The sequence below is a fragment of the Thunnus maccoyii genome, chromosome 24 (genome assembly GCF_910596095.1).
Source record: "Thunnus maccoyii chromosome 24, fThuMac1.1, whole genome shotgun sequence".
Classification (NCBI taxonomy): Eukaryota; Metazoa; Chordata; class Actinopteri; order Scombriformes; family Scombridae; genus Thunnus; species Thunnus maccoyii.
In genome coordinates, this window is record NC_056556.1 from 11,302,973 (window position 1) to 11,327,967 (window position 24,995).

The following is a 24,995-nucleotide window of genomic DNA, read 5'->3' on the forward strand; positions in this document are numbered from 1 at the left end:
AAGACACGCACAAACAAGTTTAGTTTGTTGCAAACTTGAGGAAAATATGACATATGAGTATTTTTTGATTCTTGACAGAGATCAAACTAACATAAAATAAAAATAGAATCAATTGAAATCAAATAAACGTGTACTGTGTGTGAGTGGGCCTTTCACTTCTAGAGACAGATCTGAACTGGCAAGAACTCCACTGCTATACTCCAGTGTTTAAATAAAATATAAAGTACCATGCCTTCATGGCAACTCTCCAGAGATGGTGAAATTATAGGAATTATATTTTATTCACTGGATAACTAAAAACAGACATTAAAGGACGTGTTTGTGTGTGTGTTTGTGCATGCGGGTGCGTACATACGTGTGCTATAAAAGGGCCAAAGTCTCTATGTGGGTCACGTCATATGGGACACAAGACATTGAGTAACATTGTGCCTTATTCCTTTTTAACAATGAATGATAGTGATGCTGGTTCATCTGGAGGAGGCAGAGGGAACTCCATTCACACAGTTTCTAACGGAAAAGGTTCCCTAGCAGCAGAAATGAAAGAAATAATGGAGAAAAATAACAAATATACAGAAATAAGACTTTTTAATGCCATGGTTGAATTTAAGATTAATCTGTCAGTGGGTATTATGACCTTTAAAGTTATCATATTTATTTTTTCAGTAAGTTAAACCCCATTTTTGATATTTATGGCATTTTTTTTCTGCGGTAGCCATTGAGAATAATTATGTTCTGAAATTGCCTCTCTCTATATATCAGTTTTGGCATTGTTACTCGTCGAGTCCACGTTTACCACACAGGATTCAAATTGGCTACACAGACAGGAAATTGTGCACTGATGTGCTCCAGTGTAAATGTTCGTATTTCAGAGAAGCCTCCGTGGTTACAGCTCACTCTCCTGCAGCTTTAATGGAGCTGAATTTGTTACTGATAATTCAAACTGAACATTTTTCTGCTACTTCACGAGGAGGCAGCCACAGGAAATCCAATTTATTTGTCAGCAAGGTGCTTTTTTAGAAATACTATTGTTCACTAAATTCAACCAGGATTGAAATCTTAAAGGGTAAACATGAAATAATGTGATAATATTGTCATGAATTATTTGAAACAACTACTGACGAGACTGCCACAAACTTTCATATGAATATTCACACTCCAGAGGATGATTCCTAATGTTTCTGGTGGCTGCTTGGCCTTTCCTCTTGTGTCATCATCAGGACAAGCTTTGATATACTCGAAATATCAAACTCTAATTGGTAGATTGACTGAGCAAACTTAGCGTTTAATGACAATCTTCCCTCTGCTGCTATCTCTAGGGCAAACTTCATGTTCTGAGTGCTGCTAAAAATAGCAAAATGTGTTGCTTTCTGCATCCAACACTTTCATATTGTGGGGTGTAATGAATATTGCAGCACTGAAGGACCAACTGTGGGGCTTAAGACTTTAAGCCTTGTTATTTTGCAAATCTTAGATCTTATTATAAGAATACCGACATTAAGTAAAAGTGCACTTATTTTACAAGAGCAACAGAAGTAAGAAAGAAACAAGAGACTTTAGCTTGCTTCTCAATGAATCACCTACATACAGTACATACTGATGCACACACACACACATACACACACACACACCAAAGCTGTCTTTCTGCCCTCCCAGTGGACCTTCACTAAATAGTGCAATTCAGAGGAAAAACGCCAGCAAATGCTGAGTCAGCGAAAGCTTCTCCACCCTACTCCCCATTTATAGCAGAGTTATATTTCACCACCAACTGCTGTGTGTATTACACATAAATACACAGACACACACACACACTAAAAATGCCGAGGGAGAGAGTATATGTTTTCTTTAATTAAAAGAGAAAGTGACAGCTAAATGGTGCTGGCTGCTGTAAATCCATGAGCTGCACGATGCTGCTGGGAACTTACTCATTTCTCTCAAAGACAGCGAATGTACCGCCGTTCTACTTTGCATTCCCCACTGTGTGTGTGTGTATGTGTTTGTGTAGGTGGTTGAGATATGCTTTCATTAGCTAATCACAGCTCACATGATAAAACAACATATGCAAAAGCCAAGTTTCTGAACTTGTGAAACTGAGACCTGAAGCACACAATCAGTCACTTTCACCATCATATAAGGACTTCAGTAGCCACATCAAAAAAAAGTACAGTAATACACCTTTTTGATGCAGGGAATTGGTAAAATTAAGTATTTGCATGCATTTTTTTCAACATAAGAAATCTTTAACATAACCCTATTCTCAATTAATAATAAAAATATCTTCTCCTTACAGCAGCGATTTGTAACATCCTTCTTTTAAGTCCACTTTCTAGCTTTTTACGGACAACTGAGCCAACTTCATCCACTGGTGAAGACCATGAGATGCGATTGAAAGCTCCAGAAAAAGCTACTAAGATTATTATTGTATCAAACTTCTATTTTCAATCTTTCTCATTCATTTCACTGTTTCAGCACTCACATTGTTAAACATGTTGCAGAAAGGACTGAACTATACATTTCAATATACAGTGTATGAAGTATGACATTTTAAAATAACATCAATTTATTTTTTACTTGTGCTAATCATATTTAATGACTTTACACACCAAAAGAAGGACTTTGAAACTGCGGGGTAACTATGAGTAAGGAAGTTATGCTCAGTGTTGTTAAAATCCCCACTTATGTATCATAGGAGTGCACATGTTCTCTCATAAATGCAGAAAGTCTAGCTTCAAGCCAATTCATCAAATGAGCAAAGAGGACATAATAAAAAAAAAGGAATTAAAGCAGAAACACTGAGCCCAAGGGACACAAAAAAACAGTCATGTGACACTGTAAATAGCCAGTGCTGGTGTGTTGGCAGGCAGTGAAAAGACACTGTGGAAATGTTGTTGGACTGTTCTGTTCAGTCCAGCAAATGAGTCCTTTCACCTGCGCCAACAGGCCAATATTGATTTTGCTTTGTGTATTTTCACCTTTAATCTGCAAAGTTAGGGGTTTATCTTTGGCGCTGCTAAGCACTGATTACTGTGGCGTTTTCCCAGAAATCACTTGTCAGTCGCACAGTACAGACATATGCCTTTTTCCTTGAAGTGTTTGTTGATAATCATAAATATAGTTCTACCTTTTATAAACTGTTTATACACCTAACAGTTTGATGTGCGGGAAATATCTTCGAGAGATATTTACATCTTAAACTACAAGTTACCTCTCTTGTGCATCTGTCTCTGTTTCTGTTAGTCTTATTTATCTTCCACGAACTACAGTTGCCTGCAAGTATGGGTGCAGCTCTGCAGTCTAGCACAGCATTAAGATCACAAAAACACCCTCTGCTTCTGAGGCTGTTTAACATAGTTGTATGGTTGAAGTGATGAGTACACTGCTGCAGCACAAAGCATGTGTTCTGTATGCCTTTTTGGCTACAAGATAGTTGCATCAATGGCCAAAGCTGATACAATCCAGGCGCCAATATTCACAAAGATCTGGTTTCTTATTTGTCTCAAAATGAAAATACATCATTCCATGAGTACATGTCTTATATGCTACTTGCTTCAAAACTTGTCATTGTGCACTTTCACCCACTGTTTACCTCGTGGTATCAGAAAAGAGCCTTTAAGGACAATGTTTCTAAAACTTTCAGCTCGTTGAATGCAAATCACAAGATTTTCCAAGACATGCTGCCAAGTTTTAAATATCTGAGTCGTGTTTTCTAATTTCCAGTCCGCCACTGGTATGATAATAAGCTTACAGAGAGTTGAAACTTGCTTGAGTTGGGTAATCCATCACAGAAAGCATCATGTCTGTTTGTTTTTGTCAGAATTAGACTGTTGTTGCATGGTATTGCATGTAAGTGCAGAATCTGATCTGCAAAACCTACACAGTGTTGCCATAACTTTGTAACTTTGACAGAAATAAAAGCAGACATGATGATTGAGCAACAGATCTCTAGAAACTGACTTAACCAGTGGCTTTTTAAAGCCCAGAAAACACACATTAAGTATCTAAAACAACAATGATATGCATTAGAAAGTAGTTGACAGTAAACACAGAGATTGTTAATGCTAGTTGGTTGCTGTCCATGGTGCTGAAAAGTCTTTCCTTTTAACGCATCAGCTCTAAACCAGAAGGACAGTGCTTTGTAATCACTAAAACAAGTGAAAAAAGAGAAGACACAGCATTAATGTCTCTGACCTCATCGCACCATCACAATAGCCACTCAGTGTCTTTTCTTTTTCTTTTCAGTGATGAATGTTTTCACAAAGAAATGCTGCAAATGACTTCCAGTGCCCACATAATGAACAGTTTGCATTATGCTCAGCTCAGAGTGTGGTGTAAATAGGCTTGTAGATGAATGATACAGTGCATGGTAGCAGGATAGAGTTGAAACATTAACTCTTTTTTACTTATACCACTTTTTTGTCTCATACTATTTCCTCTTACATAGTGCTCTCAACAACAACATGTTGTTTTCAACTTCCTCTGATGGCCATTAGATGCCGGCTCAGGAAAAAAACAGTATATATTTATATATCATTGTTTAATTTAGGATATATGAAGGCTAAAGGAGAACTTTTTTGGGTTGTTTGCTTAATTGATTGGTCTCTAAGCCTATCACAGTCAGTTTCTACATGCTGGTCTCTCCTCTGCACCGACCAGGCCTCAAGCTCTTTCCCAAAATGTAGTTTTTGGCTCGAAACAACGAGGCAGAGATAATAATGGCGATGATGGATAGTTTGTCCAAACTTTCACATCTGTTGATAAAGACATAATATGTAACTACGACTTCAAAAAGTCGCCTCATCGAGCCTGTCGTTGCCCTCCAAACATTGTGTCGAGGTTACAGGGGCCAACTCTCTAATGCAATGTCAATATGCCAATAATGTCAACAACATCCACTTCCTGTTACAACGCCAATGTCAATCTCTGTGCCGCCTGGAGCGGAGGAAAAATCTGGTGGAAAACAGAGCAAACAATTTGCTTTCGGTTAAAGCTTTTAACAAATCTGATGGGAAATGTTCTGATTTCACTCCGCTTTACGTTTGTCCCGAACCCTCTGGAGAGTACGACTAAGAGAATAAAGGAGCTCCTGGTGAATTAACCTGAATTTCACCTTTAATTATATCACACCTGCAGCCTGTTGATGAACACAGTCAGCGTTATGTGACAGACAGATGTCCTATCCCTAATCTCTGAAGTTGTAGTTACACACATCTACACAGGAACCCAACTTTAGAAGATGGAGATGTTGCCTGAGTGTACCCAGCATGATGCTGGACATAACCAACAGCTCACCTAGATGAAAAAGTTGAAATAAACACTGTATGACTCCTTAAAGTCAGTGCCCCAAGAAGCTGTGAGCTCTGCTGAACACATCACATTCAGTCTTCTATCTCACGAGGAGATTATTGTGCTCACACATCCTGACTGAAAATGTCTGCAGCCATAAGAAAAACACACAGGGACTCTTTCCACTCTACAGTCCACAGTATATCCAAGGTGGAAGTCTAAATAAGGCCATGTGCTGTTTAATCATGCAGGTTACTGGAGCCTGAACGGGTCTGCATGCTGCATTAGACTTGATTTTCTGCAGCATCTCTGCCACGCACGCTTTTCACACGCACTGCCACTGTAGTCTCTATCTGTGCTAATAAGTTATCACCCCCCCCACACACATACACACACACCCACCCCTTCTCCCTGTTGCCCCCCTCCCCCCTTCCCCTCCCCGTAGTGCACTCACTTGCTGCACAACTGCGATTGCAGAGAAACACCAGCAAGCAGTCGAACAGTGCAGTCTCGGGAGGGAATACACACACACACACACACTCCCGCGCACACGCACGGGCACGCATTAAAGTGTTTCTCTTTCTCTATCACCTCCACACACGCACGTACACAGAGAGAGAGAGAGAGAGAGAGAGAAAGAAAGAAAGGGGGAGAGAGAGAGACAGTGAGAAACTCACCAGTTGGGTTCTTGTTTTTCTTGAGGCTCCTGCCACAAAGACACTGCAGCATATGCGATCCTTTGCTGAAAATGTTGTTCCAAATAAACCGCATGGATTTGGCCGAGACGGGGGAGGAGGAGGAGGAGGAGGAGGAGGAAGAGGAGGTGGGGGAAGAGAGGCGCTCCGGATGCGGCAGCCTAAAATTCACCCACCGCATGGGGGCTGATCCGCCCCCCTGTTTGCATGCCAGCAGAGCCGGCCAGCTGTTGGGCTCAGTTCGGCGGTGCTTCTGTCCCCCAATTTGCACCATAGACAAGAATAAGAGCAGGAAGCCCGGCTCGTCGCCCGGTTTCTCGCCCGGTTCCTCCACAAGCCCAGAGACCAGGAGCCGCACGTATTCCGCGTCGACGTCGTCCCCGTGCGGCAGGAAGAGAGCAACCGCTGCGGCGCTTTGCTCCGCGGTCTCCGCCTCCGGCTGCCCCAGCGGCCGGTGGCCCTCAGCGGCGGAGGAGGGGTCGCTGCTGCTGCTGCCGCCCGGCCGCCGCGGCGTGAAAAGCCCCCGAGCGCTCCTCTTCAAATTGCGTCGTCTGCCGCGCGGCGCGGGGAGAGGAGCGGCAGCGGCGGACAGGCATGCGGCGGCGCTAGCGTGAAGTCGGCGGTACGCGGCAGCTGTCGGCTTCTGCACAAAAAACCATTGCATATTAGTGGGGATCGCAGGGGTCGGTGCGTCCGTCCGTCCGGGATGGGAGGAGGAGGGGAGGGGTGCGGATACCGGGTGTCCGTCAGCAACTCGGTGGCATCCCTGTACCCGTACAGCGGGCAAGTACTGCAGCGGGGGGGCTCCTTTCCAAACACACACACTCAGTCAGACACACTCACACACTGCACACACACACACGCTAGATGCAGAATCCTTTTCCCAGCAGCAGCGCTGGTTCTCTGCTCTCTGGTCAGTGAGAGTGCACGCAGCGCCGGACCGGGCAGGTGAATCACTGCAGGGAATCTCTGCACTATCCCACTCTGTGTTTTTTTCTTTAAAAAGTCCTTATGAATATTTGATCCGCGTTTCGGCCTCCACTTCTCAATAATCCATAAGCTCCAATGCGCCAAGATACTGCTGCTGCTGCTGTCTGTCTGTCTCCTCTTCCTCTCCTCTCCTCCTCCTCCACCTCCTCCTCCTCTTCCTCTTCCCTCACCTTGCTGATGAAAAGAAGCTGCTGGACTATGGCTCTGCTGCCTCTTCTACTCCAGAAACTAGATGGAGAAGTAGGAAGAAGGAGAAGCCCGGCTCGTGGTCCTCTCGCGCTCTTCTTCTGCTTCAGCGTCTTTCTTCTGCTGCGCTCGAGACGACCGACGGCCGGTGGGGCGCGAGGAGGTGCACTGACTATCTATACCCAAGCAGCAACAAAGTGACGGCAATTAAACAGTGAACGCATTCCGGTTTGCACCTTCAACACAAAACACCAAACCATCTAAAATTGAATTAGGCTGCTTTTATGTTCATGTGGAAATTTCTTCTGTTTCTCCCACATGAACCAGAATTTTATTACATTTTTAGGCTCATTCGTTTATAAAAAAAAAGAACATTATTTTCTATGTGTTTGGATGAACAGGCAATAAAACAAAAAGAAGCAAACATAAGCCATTCACAGCTTACACTTCCCTCCAGTATTCCCTATCCTTATTAGTTATTTATATATACATTGGCTCATATTTTCAAGATGAAAATGCAACTTTTGTGCACACAAGTGTGCGTTTAGCCTGAGCTCTTTCTCTCAGAAAGATGACTCTACTACAGGGTTTACTCTCGACTTTTCTTCTGAAGGAAAAGCTTACCTCCGGTTTGCTCGTGCAGTTTGATGCAGCCCTGCAGAGAGAAGCTGTTTGCAGTTACATAGACACGTGGTTCCCACACCGTCAGCATCTGGAGTGATTGGAAATGTAACCGGCAACATTTGGGGAGGGGGGCGGCGGCGAGATGGCGTCACTAGACTGGGTACGAAACCACAACTCGTCTCCTCTTCTTGTTCTTCTTGTTGCATCAGTGCGAGAGCTTCCTTTTGTATATCAGATGGCTTTACTCGAAACTCCGTCCGCAAATCTGGCAGTTTAATGCCGCCTTTCCTTGATGGCAAATGTGCACACCTGTTGCACGACTTCTTTGGGGTCTTCTAATCAGTTCTGCTATGTGGACGACGAGCAAAAACACTTTTAAGTTAAACACTTAGAGTTGAAATGTTAAATGAAATGCTGTTTGGTTGTATTGGTTGCATATTGAAAAGGCCAAAGGAAATTATTAGAGGTCTTATCTCGGTGCTAGACTGCCTCACACTCATGGAGGGTTGAAACTGAGCTGAGAAAGCCGCACTGGTTTTTAATTGAGAGAGAGAGATGTCGCTGTCCAGAGTGCTGAACCCACGTTAGCTGGCTTCACGCTCACAAAACATAGGGAAACCTTATCAGTGGTCTCTGGACCGTAATAACAGTGTCAGTGACATTTCAAACCGATTAAACAAACAAAGCCACAACGAAAAGCAATACACTGACTCCATTATTATAACACCGTTCACGTGTCTACATTCTATTAAGAGAAATAATTAAAAATGTCTGATAAAAAACAACAAAAACGACCAAAGAACCTCTGTTTGACACACACCATTAAGCCCCTTAGAGTGTTTTGCCATCTTGAAAGGCTTTTAAAACACAGAATTCATTCTCTAGATAGGTTTGTGGCTCATTTGCCTTTGAATCAGTCAATTTATAAACCTAAACCCAAAACAGCAGTTTTACTAAGGGAAGAGGAACGACATTTATGTATAAAGTGCCTTTGATGTTTGCAAATGTAAGAAAAATCCACCTCTCTATGCTGAGAGAAATGAAGGTGTAGAAGGAAATTCAAGGAAGTCCTTCTCACTCGGCAAGAACAGGAACTATTCAGGAGAGAATGAATTCAACCCATAACAAGTTGTAACTTTTTGACAGCCAAATCTCACATTCCTTCATTTGTTATCACTAAAACTTCCCATACAATATGACAAACATAAAAAAAAATTGAGCAAACCAAAGTGTTTTGGCTGTCTTCCTGAAATGAAGCCAGAGTGTATACTGTCAGGTAGATATATTTGGTTTGACTGTATTTTCTGGCAAGCAGCAGGGAGCCTATTTATGAAGCCCCGGGCAGAATTCGATCCCTCCTGCTGCATCCCCATCAAAACCCCTTGTAGCAGTGCATCAACTCACACAATAGTCTAATTTACCTCTTTAAAACATAATATACAAGTGTAAAATAGCTGTATTGTATATCTTTTTCAATAACACAGTACTGTACATGATAATCAGCGGTGTTTGGAATGTGGTGTACTGAAAAATAGCACAACAAACCAACATACCAACAGACTTTTTCCTACGAAAACAGCTTACAGTTTTGAAATATACTCTCTTTTAAACAATTACTGGATGGATCAGCATTAAATTTTGCACAGACATTCATGTTCTTCTTTGGATAAAGCCTCCTGATGTTGGTGATCCCCTTTTCGTCTACCAGCAGGTCAAAGTTTTCACTATTCTGCAAAACTAAGCTGCCGAACATGGTAAACATTATATCTAGTAAAAATTAGTATGTCAGGATTGTCAAAGTGGTAGCATGGTGACTAGCATTTTGCTCAAAAAGCCATTAGCGAGGCATCAGACTTAGTCTTGTTTCAGTGCAAATACAGCAAATGTTGCAACTCTTGCAGAGTTTCTTGCAGATGGGTGAAAAATTAAAGGAAAAATTACAACATTATTCCCCTCAATAAAGATAAACATGATAAAACAGCAATTGGTTGGACAAGCCAGCACAGTCAAGAAGGGATTATGGGAAATGTGGTCTTAGTTTTGAGAAACTAACCCTAAGACAAAAGAATGAAACATAAGCTATAACCGTATCCAGCGCGGTCTTATTCTATTCACAATGATTGTACGAAGCTATTACAAATATTCTGACAATGCTATTTGGATGTTTAAAATTGCTACACATGGCATCTTTAATCTTCAGACAGTCCTTTCACCAGGCTCCAAACACCAGGCTGTTGTGCAAGAAACCAGCATTATTTACATGCTCAGATGAGAGAAATTGTGCAGCTGCACAAATACAAACAATTACAGCCAAACACTGAACTTCCCAGAACATACATCACTCTCAGCTGCACTGCAGTATTACCAAATGAGTCCAGGATAATGGTCCTCACAAACAGTCATGTCTGCTGCTCATCTCGTCTTGTATAATGTGACATTTGGATCACAACAAAGACCACACATAAATAAGAGATACACACACACACACATAGTCATTACTGCAGGGTGAGTGGCGCCTGGCAGATTTTTTTTTCTCACACTCTGTTCTCGACTTGTATTGTTTCGAGGAGCTCAAGGCTGCAGCATGGGATTGCTGTCATCGAGGGGGCAAAATATCATCTGTGTGCACAGAGAACTGCTTCAGCTCAGCAAAGCAAACAGCCACAGCTGCATGTGTGTGTCCAGTATGTGTGTGTTTGTCAAATAGTGGAGCAGGGAAAGGAAGAAGAGCAAGAAAAAAGAAGGAAAAGCGAAAGGAGTGAGGATGCAGGACCGAAGAGAAAGAAGGGTAGAGGAAGATGCAACAGAAAGCAAGGAGGAGGGCAAAACAGAGGAACAAAAACGCAGACGAGGAGAGAAGAAGACTGAGAGTGACACTCGCAGCCGTTGGGAATTCAGAAAAAGCAAATGAACCAGAAAAGAGGTTACTTTTAATTACGACACTCACAGAGATCATTTACATCAGAAAGTCTGCACGTTGTTGCAAATTTACATTCTACTATTTAAACACTGCACATTTTTAGACTGGATCTACTGTAGTAGTTTCAGATGCGTTTTTATACACCAGTACTCACACTTATACACCAACATTTCCACTATTGCAATTTACTTGTTATTTCCAAGAAAGTTTCATGGAGACCACTATAAATCTGGTACCAATTATATGGAAAATAGGGACAAAATTCAATTAAAATGCAGTTATTTTTGTCAGAATTTAGGTATTTTCTTTAAAGAACTGCTCCATCAAAAAAGTTGCAGAAAATATAACTGAAAAACTAAGTTTAAAAAATACAAAAACTTTTTCTTTTTTTAAAATGTAAGGACTTTGTTTTTTTGAGGGAGAGCGTTTAAGAACTTTGACCCTTGACCTCAGTATTTGTAAAATGTCTAAATGTGAGCACTGCCAGGAAACAACAAGGTCTTATATTCACTTTAGCTGTCGTTGTTCCAACAGAACCAGTTAAAATGTTGTTCATTCATAATTTTTTTAATTGGGCAATGTTTTGGTGCTTAATTAACATTATTAATAAAGTGTTTTCAAGTGTTTTTCCTTGGCTTTTGTTTAAGACATTTTGTTTTCTGCAGATACTGAGAAGCGTGAAGGAACACTACCTGGGCCTAATACAGGGCTAAGTGTATTTCACATAAAGCAATGGCAATTAATCATCCCTCTCCAGCAACTATCTACCAAAAGACTGACAGCACTTGCTTCTGAATGGCAGATTTGTAGACTGAATGCCTGTAGGAGCATGTAGTGGACACCAGCCTATTGAGAAGTGGGTTAGCACTAAGCCCGCTGATGTATTGATCTGTTGGCTGCAGCTCCGAGAGAAAAGCACAACATGGCCCACGCCCAGGGAATATAATATAACTGACCTCTAAGCCACAGAATAGACTGCAACACAAGGGCTGCAGGAAAAAAAGTGTAACCCAAATTGGAAATGAATATCCTGACTTGCAAGGCTTTGTATTAATTCTGATCCCCTGTGATCTAAATCATTTTTTACAAATGCCAGAAAAAAATCAAAGATGAATAAAAATGGTTCTTTTAGACGCACAAGGTTTCCTGCAGGGCTCTGGCAATATATTGAACTCCATTACTGAGAGGCTGGAGTTTGAGCAAACAGCCCGGCACATATCGTAGACTAGCTCTAACTTGATTTTTATTGGCTCCTTTCACAAAGGAATTGATGAAATCCTTCAACTCAGACCAGTGTTGCAGAATTTTTATAGTGGAAAGCCTCGACTCAGCAGGTTTACATAATTTGAAGTCCAGAGTCCAATATTGAAGTGACTCTTCAAAATCATTCAATAAGTGACATTTTCAGTACAGTCCAGAGTTTGCAAACATCCTGAATGTCAAGAAAGCTGAGCTGACCACATATTTAAAACCTAAAACCACATTTTCTGGCACTTTATCACTTCAAGAGCATCCCAGTAGATGCAGCACTTCAAAATTGTGGAACCCATATCTATGCAGCAGTACTCCACCTGCTGGTTGTCAAGGGAAACTGTAAGTACAATGGCAGGTGGTTGCCTTTTTTAAAAACTTTGAGATATTACATTTTTTTCCTCATGATTTTTTCAACTGCATTGAAAACTATGAATAGCTGTCTGACTGATGTGCAACTTTATAAAACATTGCTCAACTTGGATTAGTTTCTGACAATAAATGAAGCCATAATACAAAGTGTTTTTGTACATAATAAACATATAAAATGTTATTGTGATGGAAATGCTTTTGACAAATTCAGCTTTGATAGCCTGCATCATCCTCTCTTGGATCTTTCTCCCATAAACCATGACACATATTAAGTCTAACTGAAATTAATGACAATACATTTAGGCAATTAGTTACTTGCTGATCAAGTAACTGAACAAAACAGACACAACAAAACCAAATGAATGAAGAATCAAATTATCAAAGGCTGGAGAGGAGGAGAGGATGAATGATCCATGGAGGGATGGTAGAAAATTTAACAAGATCATAAATGTCTTGTAGTGTGTGTCTGGGACAAGAGGGGCTGAGTGACAAGGTATTTTAATCAGCTGCTCCCTTAGTATATAGAAATCCGATCATCTTTGAATGAGTGTTTGCACAGATGTTGTGAAGACTTCTGAACCACCTGTATTTGCTTTGGGGATAGGGCAAAATCAATTATTATTGAGGTATTGGGCAAAAAAGTAAAAGATGTCGGTTACATTATTTGTTAGGGGTATTTGGGGAAAGGGCAGAGGAAAAGGTATCTCTATACCAGTGGCGGTTGGTGACTCAAAAATTTGGGGAGGACAGGAGGAAAACCAACATGGAATCTTACAACAAACTGCATCAAAATATATATCATTGTCTCTACCTGATGAAATCGGAGGGATGGGGAGCAATTTTATATGCCAATAAAACAATTTGCTTTCAAAAACAAAACCCCCTGAGTGGTGAAGACATAGCATATACATATTGTTTCTAAAAAAAGAAATGCTCATTTTAGTTGTGCATTGGTTCAGAATGTGTCATTTTACCAACAAAGTGAAATTCAAATTTATAGTATTGTTCTATTATGACAACAGATTTATGTTCTCATCAGAAACAGACAACATATCACATGATTTACATGTGTTTTCTATGTATTTTCTTAGTATACAGAAATATATTAAGTACCACGAAGCTTATAATCTGATACAGGTTCAGATCAGTGCTGAATACTAGAAAGACTGAACACTAAAAACATTCACAGATCTAAAAGTGCAGGTTCACATCAGAAAATATTAATGCATGTATCAAATACATGACTTACACACTCTTATCTATATACACCACATACAAAATATAGTCTACAAAGCTGACATGTTAACACTTGTTATTCTATTTAGTTTAAGCTTATTATTCATTATACAGCTCAGCTTAAAAATGAACTGAAGGAACTGTCACAACGAGCAGCCAGACCTCCTGCACACTCATTCACTAATCACACAACATCAACAGGTGACTGAACAAATACTCAATTAAAAACTGTATCAATTCCAAATGAATGAATGAGTCCAGACAGCTCACTGTAACTTCAACGAGCAAACTACCTCCAGCACATTATATGAACTCTGCTGCATTCTTGTTAAGGAGATAAATTCACACAACAGCCAAACAGAGAGACATTTAACCATTAGAGATGAAATTAGCAACCAAAGAGACAGAGAGAGAGAAGCTGTATCTGACTCACGTTATCTGACGTCTTCTTCTTTCTTTCATGACAATGAAGTATTCATGTCATAACGTCCATTTATGACTGTTGGTCATCTTGTTTGCTAGTTAACAGAACTTTGTAGCTCCTCGTTAAACAGTCTGTTATCATTAGCAACTATGACAAACAAGCTAACTCTCCTGGTTGTTTCTCCAGTGGCTTCACTCTTAACCCGACAGCGCGCGCGCTACCCAGCTGATAGCGCCGATTGGACAGGAATTCAATCGCCTCTCTTACATCAAAAGTAAGAAGAAACTTTGGAAATAAGCGGGAAGTTGGCATTATTAATATTAATGTGTGCCCGCCAGTCTGTTGGTCAGTTGTAGCCTACATCATAGATAATCCCAGAACCTGAAGTCGATCTCTGTATAGCCTACTGAATAATAACAAAAGATAGAAATCAGGAGATATAGTCAGGAAAGTTAAGTCTCATCTGCAACGAGGTGATGACCGAAAGGGGGCAGCAGCGCGCCCATGCAGCGTCTAGTCTGCCGGAAATAAAGAAGACGAAGAAGAATATCGACGCAGTTAACTCAGGCAGATCTGCTGGTGACAACATAGGGACAACGACTGAACTCGGGTAATTACATACCATATGTTAGGTGTTTTACTGATAATTATGTTGTCGTTAAATGCTGTCGCTGTCTGTTTGTCTTTTCTCAGTTGACTCGTTGTCATGGAGCGATGCTTTAGGTAGGAAGAACACAGAAAAGCGCTTAACTAACGTTAGGCTATTAGCTTGTCCCGTTTACCAAACGCTTTCAGGGGCAGTTAGCTTGCTTTGGTTGCCTTATCAAATGGCTAAAAATGCAAACACCGGGCTAAAACGGGGGCCTTTGAGTTAGATAAAGCAGTATTAGCTCGCTGACAGCTCTCCGATGTGTGTTTGGCTAGCCCCGATGTAGAGGAAGCGACGCCAAGCTCCACTTAAAAATTGAGGAATTACAAAATTCCCCTGCTTGTCAGCACAATCTATTGATATAAACAAAGATAAGTTCCTTTTCTTAATCGTTTTCAGTCACGTCAGTACTGTTAGAGGTCGGCAACAATCTTAACATTAATTTCTCATGTAGCTCTTACACCAATAACATTTTTAAATATCACTTTTAGTGTGTGCAGTACTCTGCAAGTTGTTCGGCTACTGAGAGATGCATGACTCCATATAATTTTAAGTGTTGCTGGTATCAAATTTGGCATGTATCCCAAACTGAAGGACGGATTTGGTTAAGAAAAGTCATGAGTCATAGCTGCTGAACGAGGCGTGTAACATTTGCGAGACTAAATGAAATTGACAGATTTTTGTGTATAATTTGGCCTGAAAAGCGTCACCTCCGTACCAGAGGGCAGCCAAATATATGAAGCATAAAACCACACTGTAATAGATCACTTGTGCTGCTTTGACTGCATGACATGCCTCATTTCCATGATTTAAACGCTTCAAGACACATTTCTGGTTCTCACACATAGATTAAGAACCAGTTGATTTTTCTTTTGCATGCGATTCTGCATCTGTCTGTGTTTATATAATTGTGTTGTTTTTTTCTGTGGTTTTCTGTCAGAAGACCCCAAGAAAGGGAGACAACTTAACTTTGCCTATATAGAAATGCTGCAATCATAATTGTGACTAATAAAAAATACAGATGGGTGACAAATTTAAAGGAAGAACCTGAATAAATGAGTGGAGAAACATAAGGAATGCAGATGCTTCCACACAGGTGCACTGCATGGTACAATTAAGCAATTAATATCCAACCATGCTCGGTGGCATGTATAAAAATGCTGAGCAGGCTTAGCTGATTCTGATTTTGTATCAAGATGACAAGAGGAAAAGATCTAAGTGGCTTTGAAACTGCTCAACTGGCTAATGTTTCAGTAGGAACAGTGACAGATCAATGGGAAAGACATCAGTAAATAGGGTTGGAAATTGTGGTCGACAGCGCACATTTTATGACCGTGATGCTCGTGCATTAGTGCGACATGTAAGGAAAAACAGAAGAGCAACTCTTCCTCCGCTGACTGAGAATGTCAACGCAGGACCTGATCAGACTGTGTCAGCAAGAGCAGTCCGACAATTACATAAAAAGGGATATTATAGTAGGGTTGCAGTGCATAAACCCCTCATTACAAAGATGAATGCACATTTGAGAGTTAAGTGGTGCAAAAACCATCTAGGCACTGGTCTACAGAGATGTGGAAAAAAAGTGATAGGATCAGATGAGTCATCCTTCACCATTTTCTCAACAAGTGGGTGAGTGCATGTGTGGCATCCACCAAGAGAATGGCACAGGCCTGAATGCTTGACCCCCACAGTTAGGGGATCTGGTGTCTCTGTTATGTTGTGGGTGGCATGGTTTGGGTCCACTTGTCCCCTTAGAGGGAAGGATCACTGCAAATCAATACAAAGTTGTTCGGAGTCATCACCTTTATCCTATGATGAAACATTTCTATCCTGATGGGAGTGGTCTCTTCCAGGATGACACTGCCCCCCATCCATAGGGTAAGAGGGGTCACTGAATGGTTTTATGAGTATGAAAATGGTGGGAATCATATGCACAGTCACCAGATCTCAACCCAATTGAACACCTATGGGAGATTTTGGACTGACGTGTTAGACAGCACTCTCCACCACCATCATCAAGACACTTTTTTCCTTTAATTTGTCATCCATCTGTACGTGTGTAACGTGTTCTACCTTGGATCTGTCTATTCACAACTACGTCTCATCTTGTCCTATCTAAAGTGACAGCAGGGATGGTTCTGCTCCTTGCTCCCCACCTCCACCAGCATCGCCTCCTCCTCCTCTCCCTCACGTCCTCCCTTCTCCACGCCACCCCCCTCCTATTCCTCCCTCTCCTCCCCTGTCAGTCCTGACTCCTCCTCCCCGACGAGGAAGGCTGAGTTTTGCGGGAGCCATGGTGGACGTCAGTAAGTGGCCCCTGTTCTGTCTGCTGAGCAACGAGGAACTAGCCACGGTCCGACAGGCCTGTGTTTTCGGGACTTCTGCTAACGAAGCTATCTACATCACACATGGCAATGAGGTGAAGAAAGCGTGTTAGATATACCAGCACATCCTGCCTCTGTCAAAAGTCTACATTCATCTAAATTTAAAGTATTAAAGTTTCTTACAAAGCTATTTTTTCAAGTTGTAATGCAGGTTTAGTCATTTGTATGACAAATTGCTGTTTTCCATGCTGCAAGGAAGGAAAACAATAAAATAAAGGAAACCCTGCATTGTTTTCACTCTCCTTATAATTGCAGCGCCAGTATACACAAATTAATACCACGCCATGTAAACCAGAATGTTACACAAGTATGTTGATATAGTCTATTGTTATACCGTCATGTTTGTGTTCATTGCGCATCACATTGCTTTCTCAGATTTCTCTGTATATCCTCTGTGTCATTGACAGCTTGTGAGCTTGAGTTTAATGTATTTGTTACACAGTTACTCGTAATAATGAAAAGAAACTATATAACAGAAGGACGTTACTGTATGCTGTAACTTTTTATCTCCCCCACCTCCTTAATTTAAAGAATAACCTGATTTAGACACTGATGATCAAAAAAACTAAACTGGTTCTGAGGTGTTCCTGGCTTTGTTCTGCACTGTTAAGTTCTATGTAATTTCTGTTTTATGGTAATTAGTATCTCTGTGTATGTTGATGTTTGTGCTATTATTTCCCAGGTATTTGTGTTTGGGTTGAACTGCAGTAGCTGCCTCGGTACAGGAGACAATCTGAGCACCATTGTGCCAAAGAAACTGGACTTCCTGCGGGGGAAGAAGGTAGTCAGCCTGAGCTATGGCAGCGGGCCACATGTCGTATTGGCTACTGAGGGTAGGTCATTACTTTTAATAATCATTCACTCTATTAATCACCCTTTTTAGTAATAAATCATTCCCCCATGTTGGCTGGAAAGGTGGCTGTTAAAAGTTGCAGTGAACAACAAAAATTCATGACAGTGAAGTTTTTATGATGACAGAAAAGTTTCAAGATGTCCAAACCAATCCTGCAACGTAAACTTTTCCACTGTCTATCCGTGTGCTCAGCATGTTCCAAACACTCATATTTCCACCAAAATAAGGCCAAAACACACTGCTCAAAAAGCTAGTAAATACGCCTTTCAGCTTAGATTATTTTTGTTACATTTCTATGGACGTTTTGATGCTTTTTCCTGTGAAAACTCGTGACCACTGGAATCTGTTGCCACCAGCATGAATGCAAGTGAACAACAGCTGCTTGTCTCTTATGAAGCACCACTACCAACACCATCAACCCCTTTAAATAAAAGGCATGAATATTTAAAATGTTACTCTAAACCAAAAAAAATGTTATTAAAGTAAACAGAGTTTGATGGATGGATGATTTTTTTTTAAATTTGATTATATTATATTAGTGTGTCTGTATCTAAACTCTGTATAACCAACTTGCCTGAAGAATTTATTTAAAAACTTCTATTATAAGATATGATGGTAAAATTCTATGTTCACAAGCTGCAGACTGTTGTGATCTCGATCCTCCGTTTTATGTTTGTGTGGATTTATTACAGATGGACAGATTTTTGCATGGGGACACAATGGCTACAGTCAGCTGGGGAATGGGACTACCAACCAGGGACTGTCCCCGGTGCTGGTCACCGCTATCCTACAGAACAAGAAAGTGAAAGAGGTGTCATGTGGTTCACATCACTCCATGGCCCTCACTCAGGACGGAGAGGTAACTGTCACTTTCATAACTCCACAGTTTCATCATCATTTACTGAATTATTTCACTATATATTTTTGTTGCTCACAGTTTTTAAAGAGTTTTTTATAGTAATTAATTTGCAACTTCATATGGCAATGAGGGTGGGTGATATTAATTGATAAAAACATATTGAATAATTGCCATGTAGGTCAAGTGTCATACTTAAGCTATGACTCTATCAAGGGATCTTAATATAAATCCTCTGAAGGAACAAAATATTACAACTTTTACAACTATTATTCTAAAAGAAAAAGAAAAATACTGTAGGATTTTGGAAAAATTTCAAAGAGTTAGAAGTTGGCTATATAATTTAATTCAATCTAGCAAAACACAAGAATTTGACATTATGTTTACTATAAAACAGGAGCAGCATATTTACATCTACCAGTATTTTTGCATCCCATGTTAACTTTGAGACGGGTCACTTGAAAATATTGACGTAGCTTCCTGCTGCTCAGACGGTGTCAGACTAAGCAGCTTGTTTTTAACTCCAAGGCATTAGAGCTAATTAGGATGTGTGCGTGTGGCTAGGACGAAAGGCTGTTACAAGGTTAAATGTTAAATAGTACATTTCACAGTGTTGTGTAAATATTGAACTGTTTGTTCTGCATTGTGTAATTGTGCATAATCTCCCCCAGTTTGTAGGACAGCACGTAAACACATTTTATCGATATTTTCTTAATGGTTTTTTTTGAGTGGGAGGACTATTCTCCACTTTACATGGAACTGAAGAAGCCTTTCAGATGAACAGTGAAACATTTGTCAGTTTCAGTGTGTTTTATGTATTTTTATTTGACGCTTTTTTGGCAGTTTTAAGTTAGTTCTGTCCTGTTAATCTGGCACATCACTCACATGGAGCTCTTTTGGCTGCCACAGATTTGATTTAACAGCCTTGTAAAGCCATGTAAAACATAATAATTGTGAAATATTGTTTTCCTCTCACTGCAACTTACTGTGTTCCAAACCCCAGTCCTGACCTGCCTTCCTGCCCCTCCAGGTCTATGCATGGGGTTATAATAACTGCGGTCAGATCGGCTCAGGCTCCACAGCCAACCAGCCCTACCCGAGGAAAGTCACCAGCTGCCTGCAGGGCAAGAACGCAGTTGGCATCACATGCGGACAGACGTCCTCCATGGCTGTGGTGGACAATGGAGAGGTGAGACGGCGTCACAGGAAAGGTTGATGATCCATGTGAGAAATCTGAACTTCATAGAGTAAAGAGGACTGTTTTGTTTTTATCCAGGTTTATGGGTGGGGTTACAATGGAAATGGACAGCTGGGTATTGGCAACAATGGAAACCAGCTGACGCCTTGCCGCCTCTCTGCCCTGCAAGGGCTGTGTATTCAACAGGTAAGTCAGTACCCAACATTCCTGGCTGGTTGCACTGTGTACGCTAAAGTTGATTTTAAGCAGCACTCCTGTCTTATGATCTAATAAAGAATGTAAACAGTAGCTGCAGAACCAGTGGTGATTAAAGTATTCCCTGCTTTCCAGGTCGTATCGGGCTACGGTCACTGCCTGGCGCTAACAGACGAAGGGCTGCTGTACGCCTGGGGAGCAAACACCTACGGTCAACTGGGAACTGGCAACAAAAGCAACAGTCTCACGCCAGTACAAATCATGGCTGACAAAGAGAGGTAGGGGTGTGTGCTCAAAGCTGATTTTCAGAGCAGGGTTGCTTTGTATAACACAGCCACTTAAATCATCTTGTATTTGGAGAATAGACTGCAAGTCCACCCCCCCCCCCCCCATCCTGTTAAGCCTTCCTGTTTCCTGTCCTCGTTTCCTCCCTCTGTATCTCAACTACTGATCCGGGTCTGAAGTGGTGACAGTGGGCAAAAAAAATAAATTGGAGTTCTTCCCCTCAATAAACAATGACTATAGACCAAGTCCTGGCATAGCAGAAACACTGTTCACGCTAGCGTGCCATCCTTCCCTGACACAATCTTTAAGATTTTTCTTGCTGTGCCTATAAAAGGATATTTACACTTTCAATGTGATTGTATATATACTTTAATTCTGTACTTTAATACTTGAATTCAACAGGATTGTAGAGGTGGCAGCATGCCATTCAACACATACTTCAGCAGCCAAGACCCAAAGTGGGCAGGTACATATTACCTTATTAATCTTATCCACAGTTGTTTAATGTAGGTGCATTCTTGTGTCTACATGTGTTTATATATGAGTGTGTTTTGTGTGATTGTGTATTTCCTGCTTTTGTACCTTTAAAACTTTCCTGTCCATATGTCATGCTCATACAATCTCTCAAATATAGTTATCAGTCAGGCCACACTCTGGTGTATTAATGCACAGGGTGGTTAAACAGTGTTAAATAGCCCTTTTTCATAGCAGGTGTTTTGAATTGTCATAATAGGAGAAGCACAGGTGTTACTAATAACATTAATGAAATGTCCCAGTAAGTCATGACAGTGTGACAGAGAGCCAGCACGCACAATACCAGCTAAATGAAATTCAGCTGTCATTAGTTTAATTATTTTCATCTGTGCTTTTTCCTACTATAACGTGTCACAATGTCTCTCTGAAAAAGGCCCCGTTCTAACATCTGGATCATTACCTCTCCTCAGTCTGTCCTCGGTGTTTGTGATGCTAGTAACAATGCTTCTGCTACTCCAGGTGTACATGTGGGGTCAGTGTCGGGGCCAATCCATCGTCCTGCCGCACCTAACGCACTTCACCAACACTGACGACGTCTTCGCCTGCTTCGCCACACCCTCTGTCATGTGGAGGCTTATGTCCATGGGTGAGGGTGTCAGTCCACAACTGTCTGTCATGTAGGAAGTCATGGACAGATCATATGTTATCATTGTAAAAGTAGATTTAATTTTGAACATAATTATCAAGGGTGTTTCGCTTCATTCTAGAGCATGATGACTTCCTGACTGTTTCCGAGGCTCTGAGGAAAGAGTTCGACAGTCCAGAAACGGCCGACCTCAAGTTCAGCGTCGACGGCAAATGCATCCACGTTCACAAGGCTGTGCTGAAGATCAGGTGTGTGTTTATGTGCATACAAAGTAATCACATCATTCATAGCATTACCTTCTTTAAATAAAGGTCACTTGTTTGCTGCGGGTAGGTGTGAGCATTTCCGCTCAATGTTTCGCTCTCAATGGACGGAGGATCAGCAGGACGTGATAGAGATCGGCCAGTTCTCTTACCCCGTCTACCGATCCTTCCTGCAGTTTCTCTACACAGACACTGTTGACCTTCCACCGGAGGACGCCATCGGTTAGCACACGTACACTTCAAATACTGCATTCTCTCATTTGTATTGCTCCTAATCATTTCTACAGTATCTGTGTTTTGTTTTTTTGTGTGTGTGTGTGTGTGTTGCCTGCAGGCCTGTTGGACCTCGCCACCTCTTACTGTGAAAACCGCCTGAAACGTCTGTGTCAACAGATCATCAAGAGAGGCATCACTGTCGAAAACGCCTTCACCCTGCTGTCTGCCGCCATCCGATACGACGCAGAGGTAACATATACACAGACATATTGTACATCACAATACTGTAATGCCACGATTAAGGTGTAATGGTTCATCCTACCCTTCCAGATTTCTTATAACGTACTATAGCAGCTAAGTCCACCTTAAAGCGACTAAAGAGCTGCATAAACAGGATAGTAATTTATGTCTGTTGTCTAGTGAAATAAACACTTCATCCCTCAATTAGTGCAGTCAACAAATTCTCATGTTCCTATATTGACCACAGACTAAAGTGACACACTATACTGTTGTATGTGTTGCTGCTGCAGCATCGATTACATTATATTTTGTATTTTCTCACCCTTTCTCTTGTTATTTGTCTTTTTCCAGGACCTGGAAGAGTTTTGTTTCAGGTTTTGTGTAAACCACCTGACTCAGGTGACTCAGACTGGAGCCTTCTGGCAGGTCGACGGAGCGATGCTCAAGGAGTTTATCAGCAGGGCTAGCCGCTGCGGAGCGTTCAAGAACTGAGTGGTAATCTTCCATTTTTACCATGTATGAACTATATTCTGACCATGTGGATGTGGTTTGTGCTCCATGTGTAGCAGCAAGGTGCGTCACTGCTACATAAATAGCAGCTCTGATTACATTCCTAAGAGAAATTCTTGAATTGTTGCTTTACATGTTTACTGAGGCACACGTCGACACATGAGCAGCCTCAGAAAGGATGACATCACTCACACAATGTCGGACTTGAATTTAAGCTGCGTTATCCGTGGATCTGATATCGGCACTTTGGCCAATTCCTGTGGAGTCACTGACAAGCACTGTTAAGTGTAAAAAAAAAAATGAAACACAGCACCTTTTCTGTCGCACTTGAATTTTTCTTTGTTTTCTTGGCCAGTGCTTGAAACTTTTCCATCACTCTCTGGGAAAGTCTCTGTGTGAGACCAAAGACCTGGAGTCCACATCTCTTTTGGAGACATGTAACTGGTGTTAAAAGACATTAGATAAATGACTTACACTGGCCAGGACAGAAGTACCACTAGACTGAAACACATCTCTGAGTTACGTTTACTCCCCATTTCAATCGTTTTCATTTTGCAGCTTAGGTAGAAGTAGCTCTTGGGTGTGTTAAATTTAGCTTGACTCTTGAAGTTATTGAGTTGATAGAGGTGTCATAACATACACAGTTGATTCAGATCCCGCTGTGGGTTGTTATGCATCACCTGGTTGGTTATTTTAATTGTGCTCTTGGCTAGTATTCTGTACATTTTGGAGGTTTAAAACCAAATATTTTATGTTTTTATACTCAAGTCTTTTGACAAGTTAATTCCACTATGCTTAAAGGCACTTTTAAGAAACTACAGTTGCTCTCTTCTTCACATGCAGTTAAACAGTAATAGTTGAAATAATTTAAAACACTGAGGAAGGGAAGACCAGAAAGGTGAGTTAAATGTCGCACTAGAAATTTTACAAAAGCAACAGTCAAAACATTTTGAAGCACTTTCACATTACTAGCCACGTTTTTTCCTTTCATTGCAAGTGTGAAAGTTATAAAATGTATCTAAGGCAGATGGTTTGTTACAGAGGCTTTATATTCCAAGTTTTACACTGGGACCTTCGACAAACTGATCCAATGTGACTATTTTCATCTACATGGGTTTGCTAATGTTATTGAGGCAAATGCAAGGAAAAAACAGGCAAAGCAGGAAACCTAATATGACCAAAATGACTAGTTAATGCAGAGAGGAAGGTTGGATTTTAAGTCAAGCAGCAGTTTTTATAGGTTTTTTTCTCTAAATACAGTGAAAATGCACTGCGCTGAAACTGCACTAAAGGAATAAGAACACTTAAAAATTCTCAGCAGGAAAAAAAAGTTTATATTGTGTTTGCTTGAGTCTAAAATGACCAAATCTACCTAGTTTTAGCTTTGTGCTGCATCACTAGGTGTTTAAGTATTTATACTGGTGCAGGAAAATGTTACAGAGTAGATAAGAGGGTTAGAGTGTTATTGACCAGGTGAGCTGGCAGTGTGAATGGCGAGATCAGTTTCCATTTCCTTTGTTAGGTTTCTATTTCTTGATGCACTCAGATGCTCATAAAAACTTTTTTTTTTAAATTTGTTTTGAACTTGAGTTGGACCTCTGCTCAATCATACAGCACAGTTTTATTCAGGTTATAAAACAATTGGAGACTCATTGATTGAGGTTTCTGTTTCTGTGACACTTAACTGCTTTAGTAGAATGAGGAGTAGGCTTACAGTGTTCTTGTTTTAAATGAAAAATAACAAGCAAACTGGAAAAAAACAAGATTTTTTTGCTTACTGTATTAAAATAAATACATATTTTCATTATGCTTTCTTAAGCTTTTATGTACATAGGACACATTTATAAAACTGCTGGTAACATGCTTTAAATTAAACTTATGGTATATGGTAATGGTTCACTTTGAGGTGATCAGCATTGCAATGTTGGGATTTCTATGACGATTTTCTTGCTGTTACATAAACTGCAACATGTTATTTTACTGTTGTTTTTTATATTTAGTTAATGGATGACACATTTCTGTGAAGAAATAAATAAGTCCAAACTCTGATTTGTCTCCATTAAATGTTTATTTATTCTAAAATAGTCCTTTATACATTCATTCTTATTATGTGTATATTCCTTGGAATTAGATTAGACCTCGGATAGATTCATGTTTTAGAAATCATAAATTGAAATCATGTTTTATTTCTTATGATTAGAATGACTTTTTCTGCATATAATTTTGTTGTTTTAATTCTAAAGTGGTT

At 40.6% G+C, this 24,995-nt stretch overlaps 2 protein-coding genes across 3 annotated transcripts in view; one reads left to right on the forward strand and one right to left on the reverse strand.

Moving 5' to 3' along the window:
- Positions 1–7,938, reverse strand: part of LOC121892137 (fibroblast growth factor 14-like) — a 53,193-nt gene extending 45,255 nt beyond the window's left edge. The window contains exon 1 of the mRNA XM_042404984.1: positions 7,776–7,938. Within this exon, the coding sequence (XP_042260918.1) occupies positions 7,776–7,863 (88 nt within the window). The 5' untranslated portion in view covers positions 7,864–7,938. The remainder of the gene's footprint in view (positions 1–7,775) is intronic.
- A 6,501-nt stretch (positions 7,939–14,439) lies between these two features.
- rcbtb1 (regulator of chromosome condensation (RCC1) and BTB (POZ) domain containing protein 1) lies at positions 14,440–24,796 on the forward strand. 2 transcript variants are annotated; one of them, XM_042405277.1, is made up of 13 exons: positions 14,440–14,588; positions 16,749–17,046; positions 17,694–17,844; positions 18,557–18,723; positions 19,751–19,909; positions 19,997–20,104; positions 20,249–20,391; positions 20,801–20,864; positions 21,392–21,518; positions 21,640–21,766; positions 21,852–22,003; positions 22,116–22,246; positions 22,589–24,796. In XM_042405277.1, exons 1-13 carry the CDS (start codon positions 14,455–14,457, stop codon positions 22,727–22,729), a joined length of 1,902 nt encoding a protein of 633 aa, XP_042261211.1. In that variant the 5' UTR covers positions 14,440–14,454; the 3' UTR covers positions 22,730–24,796. The 2 variants fall into 2 exon arrangements, with proteins under 2 accessions (XP_042261211.1, XP_042261212.1); XM_042405278.1 differs by lacking the exon at positions 14,440–14,588 and adding an exon at positions 14,666–14,701.
- Positions 24,797–24,995: the final 199 nt, after the last annotated feature.

Coding starts and splice junctions, on each gene's coding strand:
- rcbtb1 (XM_042405277.1), top strand. CDS start 14,455: ATGACCGAAAGGGGGCAGCAGCGCGCCCATGCAGCGTCTAGTCTGCCG. Junction 21,767..21,851: donor AAGGCTGTGCTGAAGATCAG/GTGTGTGTTTAT, acceptor TGCTGCGGGTAG/GTGTGAGCATTTCCGCTCAA. Junction 22,004..22,115: donor TCCACCGGAGGACGCCATCG/GTTAGCACACGT, acceptor TGTTGCCTGCAG/GCCTGTTGGACCTCGCCACC.